Genomic DNA, 16,520 nt, shown 5'->3' with positions numbered 1-16,520 from the left:
CCATCCCCCCCCCTCAGTGGTCACAGTGCTCGCACATGAGCCACAGCTGCAAAGTAGTAGATCTTCATCTGTACGAGCTTCTTCCAGTCCTTCTGGATCCGGCCCAGCAGCGAGGCGGTGTCAGGGTTCTCCAAGGCCCGGCATGCCTCCTTGTAGTAATCCACCACCTGGGAGCCAGGATGGGGCCGTCAGTGGGGGTCAGGAGTGAACTAAAGGCCTGCTCTCAGTCCCTTGAGGGCCACCACCCACCCCCGTCCCTACCTGTGCGCTGATGCGGGCCACCAGAAAGCTCTTCCTGTTGTCCAACATTGACTTCTCCAGAAGGCACTCCTGAGCCTGGCCCTGGACCAACAAATGCAGGTGCGTTCGCTTGTTTACCCGGAGATCTTACCCTTCCCATCAGGGGGACCACAGAGGGATTCCCCTCCCCTGTCCTCGCTCCTCCAACCTCCCCTACTCCAAGAAGCGCTGCCCTGCTCTGATCCACCGGGGCTCAAAAGCTCAAAGCCAAGGCCCCACTGCCATCTGCACAGGGCCTGGTCTAGGAGCCGGCACCAGCCGTCCCCATCCCCGGATTCAACCGGGCCCCAACAAGGGCACCTCCTCACCAGCATGAGGTTGACATTGAGAGTGAGGATCTGGCGGCTCATGTCAACGCTGTAGGCATGAGGGAAGTGCTCACGCAGGTAGGCAAAGGCGCCTGCCGCGCACTGGAAGTGAGTGCAGGAGACCTTCATGCCCTGGGAGGGGAAGAGGCGGAGGATGGCCAGAGGCAGAGCCAGACAGCTGCCCGTGTCCACTCCCACAGGACAGGACGCAAACTCTGGAGGTGAAGGACACTCAGCACCCCTCCTGGGTTATGTCCTCTGTCCCACCCACTGCCCCTCCCCCTCCTCACCTCCTCAGACACCCGCTTGTCCATGGCCCCCAACATGGAGTGCAGTGCCCCTGGGGAGTCAGAGAACATGGTGTCAGGGCTGGCCTGGGGCTGCTCCCCAGGCTGCCCACACCTTTGTCAAGTGTAAGGCAGAGGGGGCAGTGTTGTCACTCACAGGAAAACAGGGATCTGAAAACTGGGGCTGCTGGCCCAAGGACACATCAGAAGTCCAGCCTAGCCCCTCAGTCTACTGCTCTACACCAGGCAGAGGTGTGGGTGTTGGAAGGAGGAGCTCCCATCCATAGCCCCTAGCCTACAGGTCCAGTCTTGAAGCCCCAGGGGTGCCTACACAGGACTCTGGGGCTCCCCAGGCGCCTCCCCTGAGCCACACTAAGGCCAAGTCATCAGGGCTAGATGAGAGCAACCAGAAGCCAAGGCAGTGCTGTCCAGTCTATGAAGACAGGTCGCTACTCCTGGCCAGAGCACACAGCAGCAACACCATGTGGCAGCCAGCCCAATGGAGCTTCTCCCCAGCAGGTGGCTGCCCACGGCCCAGAAAAGAGGTGCTGGCAGAGCTATGGGGGAGGCAGTGAAGGGGTCAGAATCTGGGGACCTTCTGTCCATGAGCACACTGCCTTTGTGACTTTCTGCTGAGCTGAGATCCTGGGTTGGCGGGCCTGGGAGGTAGGGACATGGAGAAGGGGTTAGGCAGCTCACCGAGGTTGTAGAGAATGCAGGCCTGCTCATACTTGATGTCCTCATGGGCCACAGACTTGCCAGAGAAGATCTCGGTCCTGCAGACAGGCCACCCCCATCATCTTAAGGGAAGGAGCTGGCCGGGACCTTGAGGCCAGGTGATGGGACCAGCTACCCCACTGCAGGTCAGAGGGAGGCCTGGGGAGACCACACCAAGCCACTCCCCATCCTCGGCAGCAAGGAAGGGGGCGGGGAGGAGAGTAAAGGGAAGGGACACCCCCACCATCCAAACACCCTGGGCTGCCCAGGCACCCTCCATGCTCCCCCCAGCCCTGCCTGCCAGCTCTTACCAGGTGACAGGAACAGCGGCCTCTTGGCCCGAGCCCATGGGGACCCGACTCTGCAGGTAGTGGAGCTGGCCTAGGTACTTGCGGAGGACACTGCAGCCCTCAAAGTCCCGTGGGACACGGACCGCATTCTGGGGGGCAGATGGGAGAAGCAGGCCTGCCATCATTTGGGGTAGAGTACAGGCAGGTCTGTCTGCCCACAGATGCCCAAGAAACATACATCTGAGCTAGGAGACTGCACACTCCAAGGGATGCAAAGAAAGCCAAAGCTATACCTGTAGTTGTTCAACACCCATCCCACCAGCCAGGGCTGGCTGGCTGGCTCAGTCCCACCTTTCTGGAAGGCAGTTTTAAAACATACATTAAAAATGTTAATGTACGATGTGTCTGGGTGGCTCAGTTAAGCATCTGACTTCAACTCGGGTCATGATCCCAGGGTTTGTGAGTTCCAGCCCCACATCAGGCTGTCTGCTGTCAGCTCGGAGCCTGCTTCAGATCCTCTGTGCCCCGCCACCCCTAGCTTCTCTCTGCCCCTCCCCGCTGCTCTCAAAAAAAATAAATACTAGGAAAAAAACGTTAAAGTACTTAATGCTGACCCACAGTTCTGTATCTAAAACCTACAGTAAAAGATACCCAGTAAAGCAAATGCTTGGATGAACACACAGGGTATTTATCACAGTATTATTAACAGGGCCAAATACTGGATGCCACCAAAATTTCCATTAAAGAGGACTGTTTAAATAAATTATGTCAAACCTACCCACAAAAGAGAATACTCTACAGCCACAAAGGCTGAAGACAAGAGTCTCTATTATGTTTAGATGTTTATGAAATATTTATCATTGGGGGAAAAAAAAAGTAACCGATGAGCAGTATGATTTCATTTATGTAAAATTACATAGATACTGAGAGCCAACTAGGTATATACACAAAGACAAAAGATTCTAGAAGGTTATACACCAAAATGTTATGTGATTACCACTGGGTCTAAGTAATTTATCCTATTCTCTATATACATAGGGATATGTATTTAATACTCTATTTTTTATATTGAATACTTTTACTCTTTATAAAAAACAAAACTTTTCCCATTTTGGGGAAACAAAACAAAGCAGACAAAACCTGTGCTCAAAGAGAAGAGTAGACAACATACTCTCCAAGAAGCAAGTGCCCAACACAAAAAAGGGCTGGGCCGGAGGCACTGTGCACGCCCTCGCCCCCCAGCTGGGTGAACCAGCCCCCCCCCCCCCCGGACTCCAGGGGACAGCTAGCCAGCACCACCTGCTAGAAGAAACCCTCCAGGACACCACCCTGTGGAGCCGGGCTCCAAGGCCCCTGCCTCAGAAGGGAGAGCTGGGGCCCGTCCCACTCGGCAGCTCTCCCCCGGGGCCCCGTCGTCCTCTCGGAGCAGGAATGTAAGCTCCCTTGTGGAGCAGCCTCCAGAGGGCGCAGAGCAAGGCGAAGGCTCACGGCCATGCTGGTAAGGTGTGACCGGTCCCTCAGGCCAGGGCGTCTGGAATCTAGTCACCACCCCCTCCCCATCAGAACCTCTGCTGTCATCAAATACCATGGGGACTTAACCTTTCCCTTCAGGCTGACGCCATTTTTCAAAGCGGGAGCCACATCTTAAGCAGCCACCTCTTTGAAACAACAAATCTGATGTGCTAGCTACACATTTTTTAAAATACTCGATAAAGCACATATAAAAAGGTTAAAATAGAGAAGATTTGTCTTTGTACTTCCTAACACCGTCTTTGGGAGACAACGGAAGCAACCCTCCCTCCAAGCCACACAACTCCACTGGCACTTTTAATCCAGCCAAGAAACGCGGCCCTCCGTGTCCCACCTGCCATGTTCTCTGTCGCCTACACACGGAGGAGCCAAGCAGAACAGGAGTCAGAAAGGAAGCTCTGAAGCCGCAGCACTCCCACCACCCTCATGAGCCCCTCACCACGCCTGCCAGCTTTATGCCCTGTAGTCACAGAACTGAGAATTTTGGAGTTACAACTGGAAGGTCTTCTTAGAGGACGACTCTTCCAGCCCCTGCTTTTCAGGTGAGGAACCTGGGGCCAGATCGCACAAAGAGGGTTGCCCATAGCTTCTCAACTTATATCCACCCTCCACTTGAACTACAAATCACAGAGTCATGGTAAAAGCTTAACTTCACTTATGCTGACTCTGCTTTGCATGTCTCTCTGCTTTGACACATTTTCTGTAATTCACTAGACCAGTGTTAAAAAATTGCTGTAATAGTTATTTTTAAATTTTTTTTTTAACATGGAATTTATTGTCAAATTCATTTCCATACAACATCCAATGCTCATCCCAACAGGTGCCCTCCTCAGTACCCCTCACCCACCCTCCCCTCCTAATTTAAACCCTTATTTTCACTTCATGTACTGCTGAACTTGGGAGGTTTTTTGGTCTGGATTATACACAAAAGTTTGTTTGCTGAAGAAACACGAATCCAGTCCAATTCTCACACTTTCTGGATAAAAAAAATCAAGTCCCGGCTAGAGGAAGTAGCTATCCTAGTCTCTGTCCTCCCAGGGCCTGGGAAGAGCCTTGGGTCCCGGGCCGGTGCTCTCCAGCCCACTGCTCTGTGCAGGCCGCCTGCCCCACACCTGAAAGAATGTGGCGCAGAAGAGGTTTTGGCGACCAGGAGGAGTGCTGCTCCCAGGGCGTGGCATGTGCACACAATGGTGGCAGTCCTGGGGGTTAAGATTCTCTCACTAGTTTGCAAACTGTCCAAGTAAAACCTTTTTAAAAAATTTATGAGGAATATTCTGGGAAGTGGAAGAGCAGGAAGCAGCAGAAACCTGTGCCCACCAAAACAATGGCACTGGTGGAATCTGTCTGAGGTGACTATTTTGGAGCTCTGGAGTCTACTGAAGGCTTGTAGCTCACAGAGGAAGGCTTAGGTGGTAAATTTTGGTGAATTTTAGCTCTTGGCACAGTAGCAGCTACCCAGCCCCCAGCCCTGCACGTGTTTCTGGAGCAGCCTGCACAGTCTGTGGGAGCCAGAGTAGGCAGCAAGGACTCTGTCCTCCAGATACGGGGGATCTGTGCTCTGATCACGGACTGCTGCTTCCGATCCCAGAGGAGCAAAGGGGAAGGTGGACAAACACCTCCCTCCACTGCTGCACCTTCCCTCAGGTGGAAGTGACTTCAAAGGGGATTTAAAGCTCCAGTGCTGGGGGACCTGGGTGGCTCAGTCAGTTGAGTGCCCGGCTCTTGATTTTGGCTCAGGTTGTGATCTCACGGTCTGAGTTGAGCCCCATGTCAGGCTCTATGCTAGCAGTGCAGAGCCTGCTTGGGATTCTCTCTCTCCCTCTCTCTCTCTCTGCCCCTCCCCTGCTCACACTCTCTCTCAAAATAAACACATTTTTTTTTAATTTTTTTTTTCAACGTTTATTTATTTTTGGGACAGAGAGAGACAGAGCATGAACGGGGGAGGGGCAGAGAGAGAGGGAGACACAGATTCGGAAACAGGCTCCAGGCTCTGAGCCATCAGCCCAGAGCCCGACGCGGGGCTCGAACTCACGGACCGCGAGATCGTGACCTGGCTGAAGTCGGACGCTTAACCGACTGCGCCACCCAGGCGCCCCAACACACATTTTTTAATAAATAAAGCAACAGTACTTCTCCTTCCACTCACCCCTCCATTTGTCTTTTTTCCCTTCTCTGAGCCAGAGTGACATGTGGGAGCCAGACTGACATTCAAAAGCAACCATATACACAGGGGAAATGAGAAAGTCACCATGCGCATCCAGGGAAAGGCACAGGCTTAGAAGACTTGAGAAGACCTTAAGTTCAGAAACCTCAGCTAATTCTTTTCCTTTTTTTCTTTTTGATATTTATTTTTGAGAGAGAGAGAGAGAGAGAGAGAGCGAGCGCGCAAGCCAGGGTGGAGGGGGTGGGAGGAGGTTTGCAGACAGAGAGGGAAACACAGAATCCGAAGCAGGCTCCAGGATCTGAGCTGTCAGCACAGAGCCTAACGCAGAACCTGAACTCATGAACTATGAGGTCATGAGGTCATGAGCTGAAGGTGAATGCTTAAGTGACTGAGCCACCCAGGCACCCCTAAACCTCAGCTAATTCTTGACACACAGGCTACAACAAAAAACAAAAAACAAAAAGCCCAGCAAACCCCGAGGAAGGGAGAGATTCTGATTTCCAGAGTTACCGCATCATTAGATTCAAATGTCCAGTTTTCAACAAAAAAGCACAAGGCATACAAAAAAACAGGAAAGTGTGGCCCATTCAAATGGAAAAACAAAACAAAACAAAAAAACAGAAATTGTCCCTGAAGGGGCACCCGGATGGCTCAGTTGGTTGAGTGTCCAATTCTTGATTTCAAATCAAGTCATGATCTCACTGCTTCATGAGTTTGAGCCCCCCATCGGGGCTCTGTACTGACAGCACGGAGCCTGCTTGAGATTCTCCCTCTTTCTCTGCCCCTCCCCTGCTTGCACTTTCTCAAAATACATTAACTTAAAAAAAAAAAAAATTGCTCCTGAAGACGACTTGGTGGTAGATGTACTAGACAAATACTTTAAAACAACTATCTTAAAGATGCTCAAAGAACTGGGGCACCTGGGTGGCTCAGCTGGTTAAGCATCCGACTTCAGCTCAGATCATGATTTCATGCTTTGTGAGTTTGGGCCCCACACTGAGCTCTGTGCTGAAAGCACACAGCCTGCTTCGGATCCTCTGTGTGTGTGTGTGTGTCTCTCTCTCTCTCTCTCTCTGTCCCTCTCCAGTTTGTGTGCTTACTCTCTCAAAAATAAACATTAATAAAAATAGAAATAAATTTTAAAAAGAAGATGCTCAAAGAACTAAAGGAAGATGTAGAGAAGGCCAAGAAAACAATGTAAGGAAAGATGCAAACATCAACAAAGAGAAAATGTAAAAAGAAACCAAAAAAAAAAAAATCTGAAGCTGAAAAGTACTATAACTACACTGAAAAATTCACCACTAGACTGAAAAGCAGATTTGCACAGGCAGACAAAAGAATCAGTGGACTTGACAATAGGACAACTGAAATTACCAAGTCTAAGGAACAGAAAGAAAAAATACTGAATAAAAGTGAACACAGTCTAAGGGACCTGTGAAGACATCTTCAAGCAGACCAACAAAAGCACTGTAGAAATCCCAGAAAAAGAAGAAAGAAAGGGACAGAGAAAACATCTGAAGAAATAATGGCCTAAAACTCCTTAGGTGAAAGACATGAAACTTAAAAAACTCAAAGTAGGATGAACTCAAAAGACCCACACAAGACGCTGTAGTCAACTGTCAAAAGCCAAAGACACGGAGAATCTGGAAAGCAGCGAGAGAGAAGCGACTCATCACATACAGGGGATCCTCAAAGAGATTCTCAGATCTCTCGCCAGGAACTCTGGAGACCAGAGGCAGTAGATCCATACATTCAAAGAACTGAAAGAAAAACGCCTGCTAAGGTGCCTGAGTGGCTCAGTCAGTTAAGCATCCAGCTCGACCTCAGCTCAGGTCTTGATCTCAGGTCTTGATCTAAGTTCAAGCCCTGCACTGGGCTCCACACTGGACATGGAGCCCTACTTTAAAAAAAGAAGAAGAAAAAGAAAAAAACCCTGCAAACAAAAATCCTATATCCAGCAAAACTGTCCTTCAAAACTGAGGAGACATTAGGACATTCCCAGATAAACAAAAGCTGAACAAATTCACTACCACCGGATCTCCCCGGCAAGAACTGCTAAAACAAAAGGACACTTGATAGTAACCTGAAGCCACATGAAGAAATAAAGATCACAGTAAATGTACATACGTGGGCAATTATAAAAGCTAAAATTATTTTAACAAAGATGTGTGACTCCACTTTTTGTTTCCTACATAAGAGACTAATATATTTCAAAAAAAAGGAAAAAATTCAATTTATACACAGTAGTTTACCTCTTTAGTATATATAAACATAGCAACTGGGGCACCAGGGTGGCTTAGTCAGTTGAGCGTCTGACTTTATTTTGGCTCAGGTCATGATCCCAGGGTCATGGGATCAAGTAGCACATTTGGCTCCACACTGGCTGTGGGGCCTGAGTAAGATTCTCTTTCTCTCTGCACCCTCCTACTGGCACATGCTCATGTGCTCTCTCTCTAAAATAAAACAAGAAAAAAAAAAAAAAAACAATTATCCCTGCTTTGGGAGAAAGACACAATCTCCTACACTTTGAAATTGTAAGTAAAATATTTATTTCAACTTTTTGTTATTCAGATAGGAAAAGTTGTTTTTAACTTCTTTGAAACAGAGTAGCGAGATATTTCACCTTTTGGACAGATTTCCTAAGAACAGTGTCACCTTCTACAAAAGTCAGTTAAGTTCCTCTATTTCAACATAATAAAGGCCATATGTGAAAAACTCTTAACTAACATCATATCAAACTGGTAAAAGCCTGAAAGCTCTTCCTCTATGACTAGGAATAAGACAGGCTTCCCACTTGTACAACTTCTATTTAACATCATACTGGATTGCCAGAGCAATCAGGCAAGAAAAAGAAATAAGAGGCATCTAAACTAAAAAGGAGGAAGCAAAAATTATCTCTGTATACAGACATGATTTTATATATAGAAAGCCCTAAAGAGTTCATAAAAAGCCTGTTAAAAATAAATTCAGCAAAATTGCAGAATAAAAAAATCAGTACACAAAATTCATTTGTTTGTATATAATCACAATGGACAATTAGAAAATGAGAAATTTAAAAAAAATTCCATTTACGATAGCATCAAAAAGAATTACACAGAAGTAAACTTAACCAAGAACACAAAAGACTACAAAATTTTGCCAAAAACTTTAAAGACATAAATAAATGGATAGATATCCATATTCATGTATTAAAAAAATTTAATACTAAGGTGGCAAACCTCCCCCAAAATGATCTACTTTTTTGGATTTTTGATCTTTAGGGATTCAGTGAAATCCTTATCAGAATCCCAATGGCATTTTTTGCAGAAAGAGAAAAATCCATTCTAAAATTCATATGGAATCTCAAGGGACTCCAAAGAGCCAAAACAGTCTTGAAAAAGAAGAACAAAGCTAAAGATTTCACAATTAATTTAAAAAAAAATTTTTTTAATGTTTTATTACATTGTGTGTGCGGGCGCACCAGTGGGGGAGGGGCAAAGAGAAAGGGGGACAGAAGATCTGAAGTGGGCTTCCAGGCTGACAGCAGAGAGCCTGATGCGGGGCTTGAACTCATAAACCATGACATCAGAACCTGAGCCAAAGTCGGACAATCAACCGAGAGTCACCCCGGGGGGGGGCCCCTCACAACTGCTAATTTCGAAACTTATTACAAAGCTACAATAATTGAAACAATGTGATACTGGCATAAAGAGACATATACACCAATGAAAGAGAGGAAAGAACCCAGAAATAAACCCTTGCATATATGATGTTATGAGCTGAACTGTACTGCCCCCAATTGATATGTTGAAGTCCTACCCCCGTCATTATCTCAGAATGTGACTGTATTTAGAGATAAAGCCTTAAAAGAGGTAAAGTAAACTGAAATTATACAAATGGGCATTAGTCCAATAGGACTGTTGTCCTTATAGGAAGAGATTAGGACACAGACATGCACAGAAGGACAACTATGTGAAGATACAGCGAGAAAATGGCCATCCACAAGCTCAAGAGAGAGGCCTCAGAAGAAATCAACCCTATCAACACCTTGATCTCAGACTTCCAGCATCTAGAACTGTGAGAAACTAAATTTCTGTTATTTAAGCCACAGTCTGTGGTACTTTATTATGGCAGCCATAGTAAACTAATACATGGGGTCACATGATTTTTGACAAGGGTGCCAAGACCATTCAACGGGGGACAGCCTTTTGAGCAAACGGTGCTGGGAAAACTATAATCCACATGCAAAAGAATGAAGTTGGACCCTTACCTTATACCATTTACAAAAATAAACTCAAAATGGATCGAAGACCTAAATTTAAGAGCTGAAGCTATAAAACTCTTAGAAGAAACAAAGGAGAAGAAACAAAGGAAGGACATCTTTGTGACATTGGATCTGGCAATGATTTCTTGAGTAGAACTCCAAAAGCACAGGAAACAAAAGAAAAAACAGATAAACAGGACTACATCAAAATGTAAAACTTCTGACTATCAAAGGACACAATCAACAGAGTGAAAAGGCAACCCATGGAATAGGAGAAAATATTGGCAAGTCATGTATCTGATAAGGAGTTAATACCCAGAACATATAAAGAACTACAACATAACAACAGAAACTCTGTTCAAAAATGGGCAAAGGACCTGAATAGACATTTCTCCAAAGCAGATACACAATACATGAAAAGATACTAAACAACACTGATCATTAGGGAAATGCAAAATCAAAACTACAATGAGATACCATCTCACATTCCTCAAGGTGACTACTATAAAAAAGATGGAAAATAATGCATGCTGGCAAGGATGTGGAGAAACTGGAACCCTTGTACACTGTTGGTGGAAATATAAAGGTGCAGCTGCCGTGGAAAACAGTATGGAGGTTCCTCTAAAAATTACAAATAGAATTACCATATGAACCAGCAATTCCATTTCTGGATATATACTCAAAGAATTGAAGGCAGGGGCTCAAACAGATATTTGTACATGAGCATTACACATACAACCCATTCACACCCACGGTGGCATTATTCACAATAGGCTAAAGGTGGAGGCAACCCATGTGTCCACCAATGGATAAATGAATAAACAAAATGTGGTATGTACATACAATGAAACATTACTCAGCCTGAAAAAAGGAAATTCTGAAACATACTAAAACACAGAGGAACCTTGAGGATATTTTGCCAAGTGAAATAAGCCAGTTATAAAAAGATAAATACTATGTAAGTCCACTTATGTCAAGTAGTAAAGTAGTCAAATTCACAGAGACAGAAAGTGGAACAGTAGTTACCAGGGTGTGGGAAGCAGAAATGGGGATTTGTTGTTTAATGGGTGCAAGGTGTCAGTTTTACAAGATGAAAAGAGTTCTGGTTGCATGACAATGTAAACGTACTTAACAACGCTATACACTTAAAAATGGTTACGATGCACACACAAAAAATGCTTAAGATGTGGGACTCATCAAAATAAAAAGCTTCTGCACAGCAAAGGAAACAATCAGCAAAAGTAAAAGGCACCTGACGGAATGGGAAAAGATATTTGCAAACGACATATGAACTAAAGGGTTAGTATCCAAAATCTGTAAAGAACTTATCAAACTCAACATCTAAGTAACAATTCAGTGAAGAAATGGGCAAAACACATGAATAGACACTTCTCTAAAGAAGACATCCAGATGGCCAACTGACACATGAAAAGATGCTCAACATCACTCATCATCAGGGAAATACAAATCAAAACCACAATGAGATACCACCTCACGCGTATCAAAATGGCTAACATTAACAACTCAGGCAACAACAGATGTTGGCGAGGATGCAGAGAAAGAGGATCTCTTTTGCACTGCTGATGGGAATGCAAACTGGTGCAGCCACCCTGGAACATAGTATGGAGGTTCCTCAAAAAATTAAAAATAGAACTACCCTATGGCCCAGCAATTGCACTAGGTATTTATCCAAGGGATACAGGTGTGCTGTTTTGAAAGGACACATGCACCCCCATGTTTATAGCAGCACTATCAACAATAGCCGAAGTATGGAAAGAGCCAAATGTCCATCAATGGATAAAGAAGATGTGGTGTATATATATACAATGGAGTATTACTTGACAATCAAAAAGAATGAAATCTCGCCATTTGCAACTACATGGATGGACTAGAGAGTTTTACGCTAAACGAAATTTGTCAGAGAAAGACAAATATCATATGACTTCACTCATATGAGGACTTTATGATACAAAACAGATGAACATAAGGGAAGGGAAGCAAAAATAATATAAAAACAGGAAGGAGGACAAAAACATAAGACTCTTAAATATGGAGAACAAACAGAGGGTTGCTGGAGGGGTTGTGGGAGGGGGGATGGGCTAAATGGGTAAGAGGCATTAAAGAATCTGCTCCTGAAATCATATGCTAACTAACTTGGATGTAAATTTAAAGAATAAATAAAAGTAGTTTAAAGTCCAGTTAAAAAAAAAAAAAGGCAGTTGAGTAAATCTGATTTAATTATTTTAGATCTCTCTAAGAAAACATGGCAGGTTTAATCCCTAAGGATTGCAGATAGCTAGGTAAAATAATAATGATAGCTAATACTCACTGAGTGCTTACTGAATACCAGACATTGGACCGATACTGGATTATCTCACTTAATCCACACAATGATAAAATGAAGTAAGGATCATCGGGAAACCCATTTTTTGGACAAAGAAACTGAGGCTAAAGGAGTTCTGAGACATTTCTGGAAAAGGAAAGTCTACACAGACAGGAAGCAGACTGGTGGCTGTCTGGACTGGGAATAGGAACAGGGAATGACCACAAATGGGCAAGAAGTTTCTTTTGGGGATATAACAAATGTTCTAAAATTAGACTGTGATGAAAGCTGCATAACTCCATAAATTTACTAAAATTCATTGAACTGTACACTTAAATTGAGTAAATCTTATGGTATACAAACGATACCTCAATAAAGCTGTAAAAAACAATGTTTAAGATGTTAAATTTTACATTACCTGTATTTTACCACAATGAAAAAAATGTTTTAATATTTTTTAAAAGTCAGGTAAGTTCCTTGTAATAAGGTTTCTAACAAATTACAAATAATATATTTTTATATATTATCTTCCTAATCATTTTATGCTCTGTTGTTAAGACGTGTTTCCCCCTGGGATTTTTGTTAGAAGTCTGAAGGTCTGAAGTCTGTACTGGCTTGACTGAGCTCGGGTCTCAGAGATGTACATACGTGCTGTAGAAATCATTAGCTGTTAGTATTTTCTGGTCTATCACCGGCCACATATCTAAGCAGTCATCCTTGCAATAAACCAATAGTACTCGTGACTTTTTAGTACACAAGTGACCTGTTAACTTTGGATGTATTTTCAATTAGACTACCAACATTTTTTTTTTTTTTAATTTACATCCAAATTAGTTAGCATATAGTGCAACAATGATTTCAGGAGTAGATTCCTTAGTGCCCCTTACCCATTTAGCCCATTTCCCCCCCTCCCACAACCCCTCCAGTAACCCTCAGTTTGTTCTCCATATTTATGAGTCTCTTCTGTTTTGTCCCCCTCCCTGTTTTTATATTATTTTGGTTTCCCTTCCCTTATGTTCATCTGTTGTGTCCCTTAAAGTCCTCATATGAGTGAAGTCATATGATTTTTGTCTTTCTCTGACTAATTTCACTCAGCATAATACCCTCCAGTTCCATCCACGTAGTTGCAAATGGCAAGATTTCATTCTTCTTGATTGCTGAGTAATACTCCATTGTATATACATACCACATCTTCTTTATCGGTTCATCCATCGATGGACATTTGGGCTCTTTTCATACTTTGGTTATTGTTGATAGTGCTGCTATAAACATGGGGGTGAAGGTGTCCCTTCGAAACAGCACACCTATATCCCTTGGATAAACGCCTCATAGTGCAATTGCTGGGTCACAGGGTGGTTCTATTTTTAGTTTTTGAGGACCCTCCATACTGTTTTCCAGAGTGGCTGCACCAGCTTGCATTCCCATAGACTACCAACATTCTCTATATCAGCTATTCAGAAATTAGTACTAGCAAGGACTGGTAAAACTTTAACCAAATCGAAAAATGTATGGATAGGATCTGCAATGGAGGGGCACCTGCCTGGCTCAGTCTGAGGAGAGTACAATTCTCGATCTCAGGGTCTTGAGTCTGAGTACACATTGGATGTAAAGATTACTTACAAATATATAAATAAATAAACTTAAATTGCTCAGTTGCTTTTCTCTACACCAACTCTTAACAGGTGAAAAATATATATAATAGAAGGGGGAAGGACACTCAATAGCAACAACAACCAAAAAAAAATCTGGAAATAAACTCAACAAGACATATGAAAAACCTACATGAAGGAAATTTTACTGAGAAGCCTGGGGAGGAAAAAAAAAAAGATGTACACACACACACACACACACACACACACACACACACACACACACGTGTGTGTGTGTGTGTAATATATATGAATAAATGCAGAGAACAGCAACCTCATAAAGATATTAATTCTATCTCATCAACCTGTAAGGTGTATGAGCTCACAAAATTCCCAACACTATTCTGCAGAACTTGACAAAAAGATTCTAAGTTCACTGAGAAATACTCATTTGAGAATAGCCTTGGAAAACTTGAAAAAGAAAAGTTATCACCAGGAATTAGTCTTAGCAGATAGAAAAACTACAATAGATACAAAACTTAAAATACTGTGGACCTGTCACAGGCAGATACATGGTGGAAGAGAACAGGAAATTCTGAAAAGACCTAAAGTACATATAAGAATTCAGTATAAGAGTGTTTCCAACAAGTAGAAAACATATGGAGAAAAAGTTAAAGTACAAGCTTCCCCTTACCTATCATATACTTAAATATATGTCATATAAAGACTTAAGTAAAAATCAACCAGAACACGTACTAGCAGAACATATGTAACTGCTCACAATTTTACATGGGTGACAAAGCTTTTCTGGGTGCATAGCAAAGCCAGGTAAAAGGAAGGATGGGATGGACCTTACACATTTATATATAAAATCTGAAGTGTGCATTAAAAACATAATAAACAAAAACAATGAACTGAAAAAAATTTGTATAATAGAAGATAAAGGAGCAATATCATTAATGTGTGAATAAGTCTTATAAAGTAGTAAGAAGAAAGGTAAAGGCACACATCAGAGATATTGCAGGTTCAGATCCAGACCAAAACAATAGAGTGGGTCAAAATGAATTTTTTGGTTTCCCAGTGCATATAAAAGTTATGTTTATACTACACTGTAGTCTACTAAGTGTGCAGTAGCATTAGATCTTTAAAAAGTTCATACCTTAATTTAAAAGCACTTTATTGGGGCGCCTGGGTGGCTCAGTCATGAAGCATTCGACTTCAGCTCAGGTCACGATCTCACAGTTCGTGAGTTTAAGCCCCACATCGGGCTCTGTGCCGACAGCTCAGAGCCTGGAGCCTGCTTCAGATTCTGTGTCTCCCTCTCTCTCTGCCCCACCCCTGTTCATACTGTGTCTCACTCTGCCTCTCAAAAAATGAATAAATGTTAAAAAAAATTTTTTTTTAAAGCACTTTATCGCTAAAATAATGCTAACCATCATCTAAGCTTTCAGTGAGTTGTAATCTTTTTGCTGGTGGATGGTCCTGCCTCCACACTGATGGCTGCTGACTTGTTCAGGGTGGTGGTCACCGATGGCTGGGTGGCTGTGGCAATTTCTTAACCAAGACAACAATGAAGTTTGCCGCACTGACTGGTTCTTCCTTTCAAGAACGATTTCTCTGTAGCGTGTAATGCTACTCAAGAACATTTGACCCACAATAGGACTTCTTTCAAAACTGGAGTCAATCTTCTCAAGTCTCGCTGTTTTATCAACTAAGCGTACATGATACTCTAAATCCTTTGTTGTCATTTCAACAATCTTCACAGCATCTTCACCAGTATATTCCAGCTCAAGAAACTTTTTTTTGCTCATCCATTAGAAGCAGCTCCTCATCCATTCAAGCTTGATCACGAGATCACAGCACTTCAGTCCCATCTTCAGGCTCCACTTCCAGTTCTCTTGCTGTTTTCACCACACCTGTGGTTACTTCCTCCACTAAAGTCTTGAACCCCTCAAAGTCATCTGTGAGGGCTGGAATCCACTTCTTCCAAACTCCCATGAATGTTGACATTTTGACTTCTTCCCATGAATCATGACTGTTCTTAATGGCATCTAGGATGGTGAACCCTTTCCAGAAGGTTTTCAATTTACTCCGCCCAGATCCATTAGAGGAATCACTATCTATGCAGTTATAGCCTTAGAAATATCTTTCTTAAAGGGGCGCCTGGGTGGCTCAGTCGGTTGAGTGTCCGACTTTGGCTCAGGTCATAAGCTCACAGTTGGTGGGTCTGAGCCCTGCATTGGGCTCTGTGCTGACAGCTCAGAGCCAGGAGCCTGCTTCAGCTTCTGTGTCTCCCTCTCTCTCTACCCCTCCCCTGCTCATGCTTGTCTCTTTCTCTCTCAAAAATAAAAAAAAAAAAACATTTAAAAAATTAAAAAATAAAAACAGGAGGGGCACCTGGGTAGCTCAATCAGTTAAGCATCCAACTTCAGCTCAGGTCATGATCTCACGGTTCATGGGTTTGAGCCCCACATCAGGCCCTATGCGGACAGCTCAGAGCCTGGAGCCTGCTTCGGATTCTGTGTCTCCCTCTCTCTCTGCCCTTCCCCTGCTCATGTTCTCTTTCAAAAATAAGTAAACACTTAAAAAAAAAAAAAAAAAAGAAATGGATTTCTTAAAGAATAAGCTTGAAAGCCACAATTACTCCTTGATCCATGGGCTGCAGAACAGATGTTGTGTTAGCACGAATACAACATTTATCTTGTACATTTCCATCAGTGCTCTTGGGTGACCATGTGCATTGTCGATGAGCAGTAATATCTTGAAAGG

The 16,520-nt window shown here is 43.6% G+C and overlaps 1 protein-coding gene across 2 annotated transcripts in view; it reads right to left on the bottom strand.

Moving 5' to 3' along the window:
• Positions 1 to 16,520, bottom strand: part of PTPN23 (protein tyrosine phosphatase non-receptor type 23) — a 34,984-nt gene that overhangs the window by 6,790 nt on the left and 11,674 nt on the right. For both annotated transcript variants that reach the window (XM_030306439.1, XM_030306437.1), the window contains 6 exons: positions 1,924 to 2,051; positions 1,595 to 1,671; positions 899 to 948; positions 609 to 740; positions 262 to 342; positions 36 to 167 (listed from right to left, as the gene is read on the bottom strand). In XM_030306439.1, the coding sequence (XP_030162299.1) occupies positions 36 to 167; positions 262 to 342; positions 609 to 740; positions 899 to 948; positions 1,595 to 1,671; positions 1,924 to 2,051 (600 nt within the window). The remainder of the gene's footprint in view (positions 1 to 35; positions 168 to 261; positions 343 to 608; positions 741 to 898; positions 949 to 1,594; positions 1,672 to 1,923; positions 2,052 to 16,520) is intronic.

The sequence above is a fragment of the Lynx canadensis genome, chromosome A2 (assembly GCF_007474595.2).
Source record: "Lynx canadensis isolate LIC74 chromosome A2, mLynCan4.pri.v2, whole genome shotgun sequence".
NCBI classification, from domain to species: domain Eukaryota; kingdom Metazoa; phylum Chordata; class Mammalia; order Carnivora; family Felidae; genus Lynx; species Lynx canadensis.
Note: the sequence above shows the minus strand (reverse complement) of the source record. Positions and strands in the feature narration are given on the sequence as shown.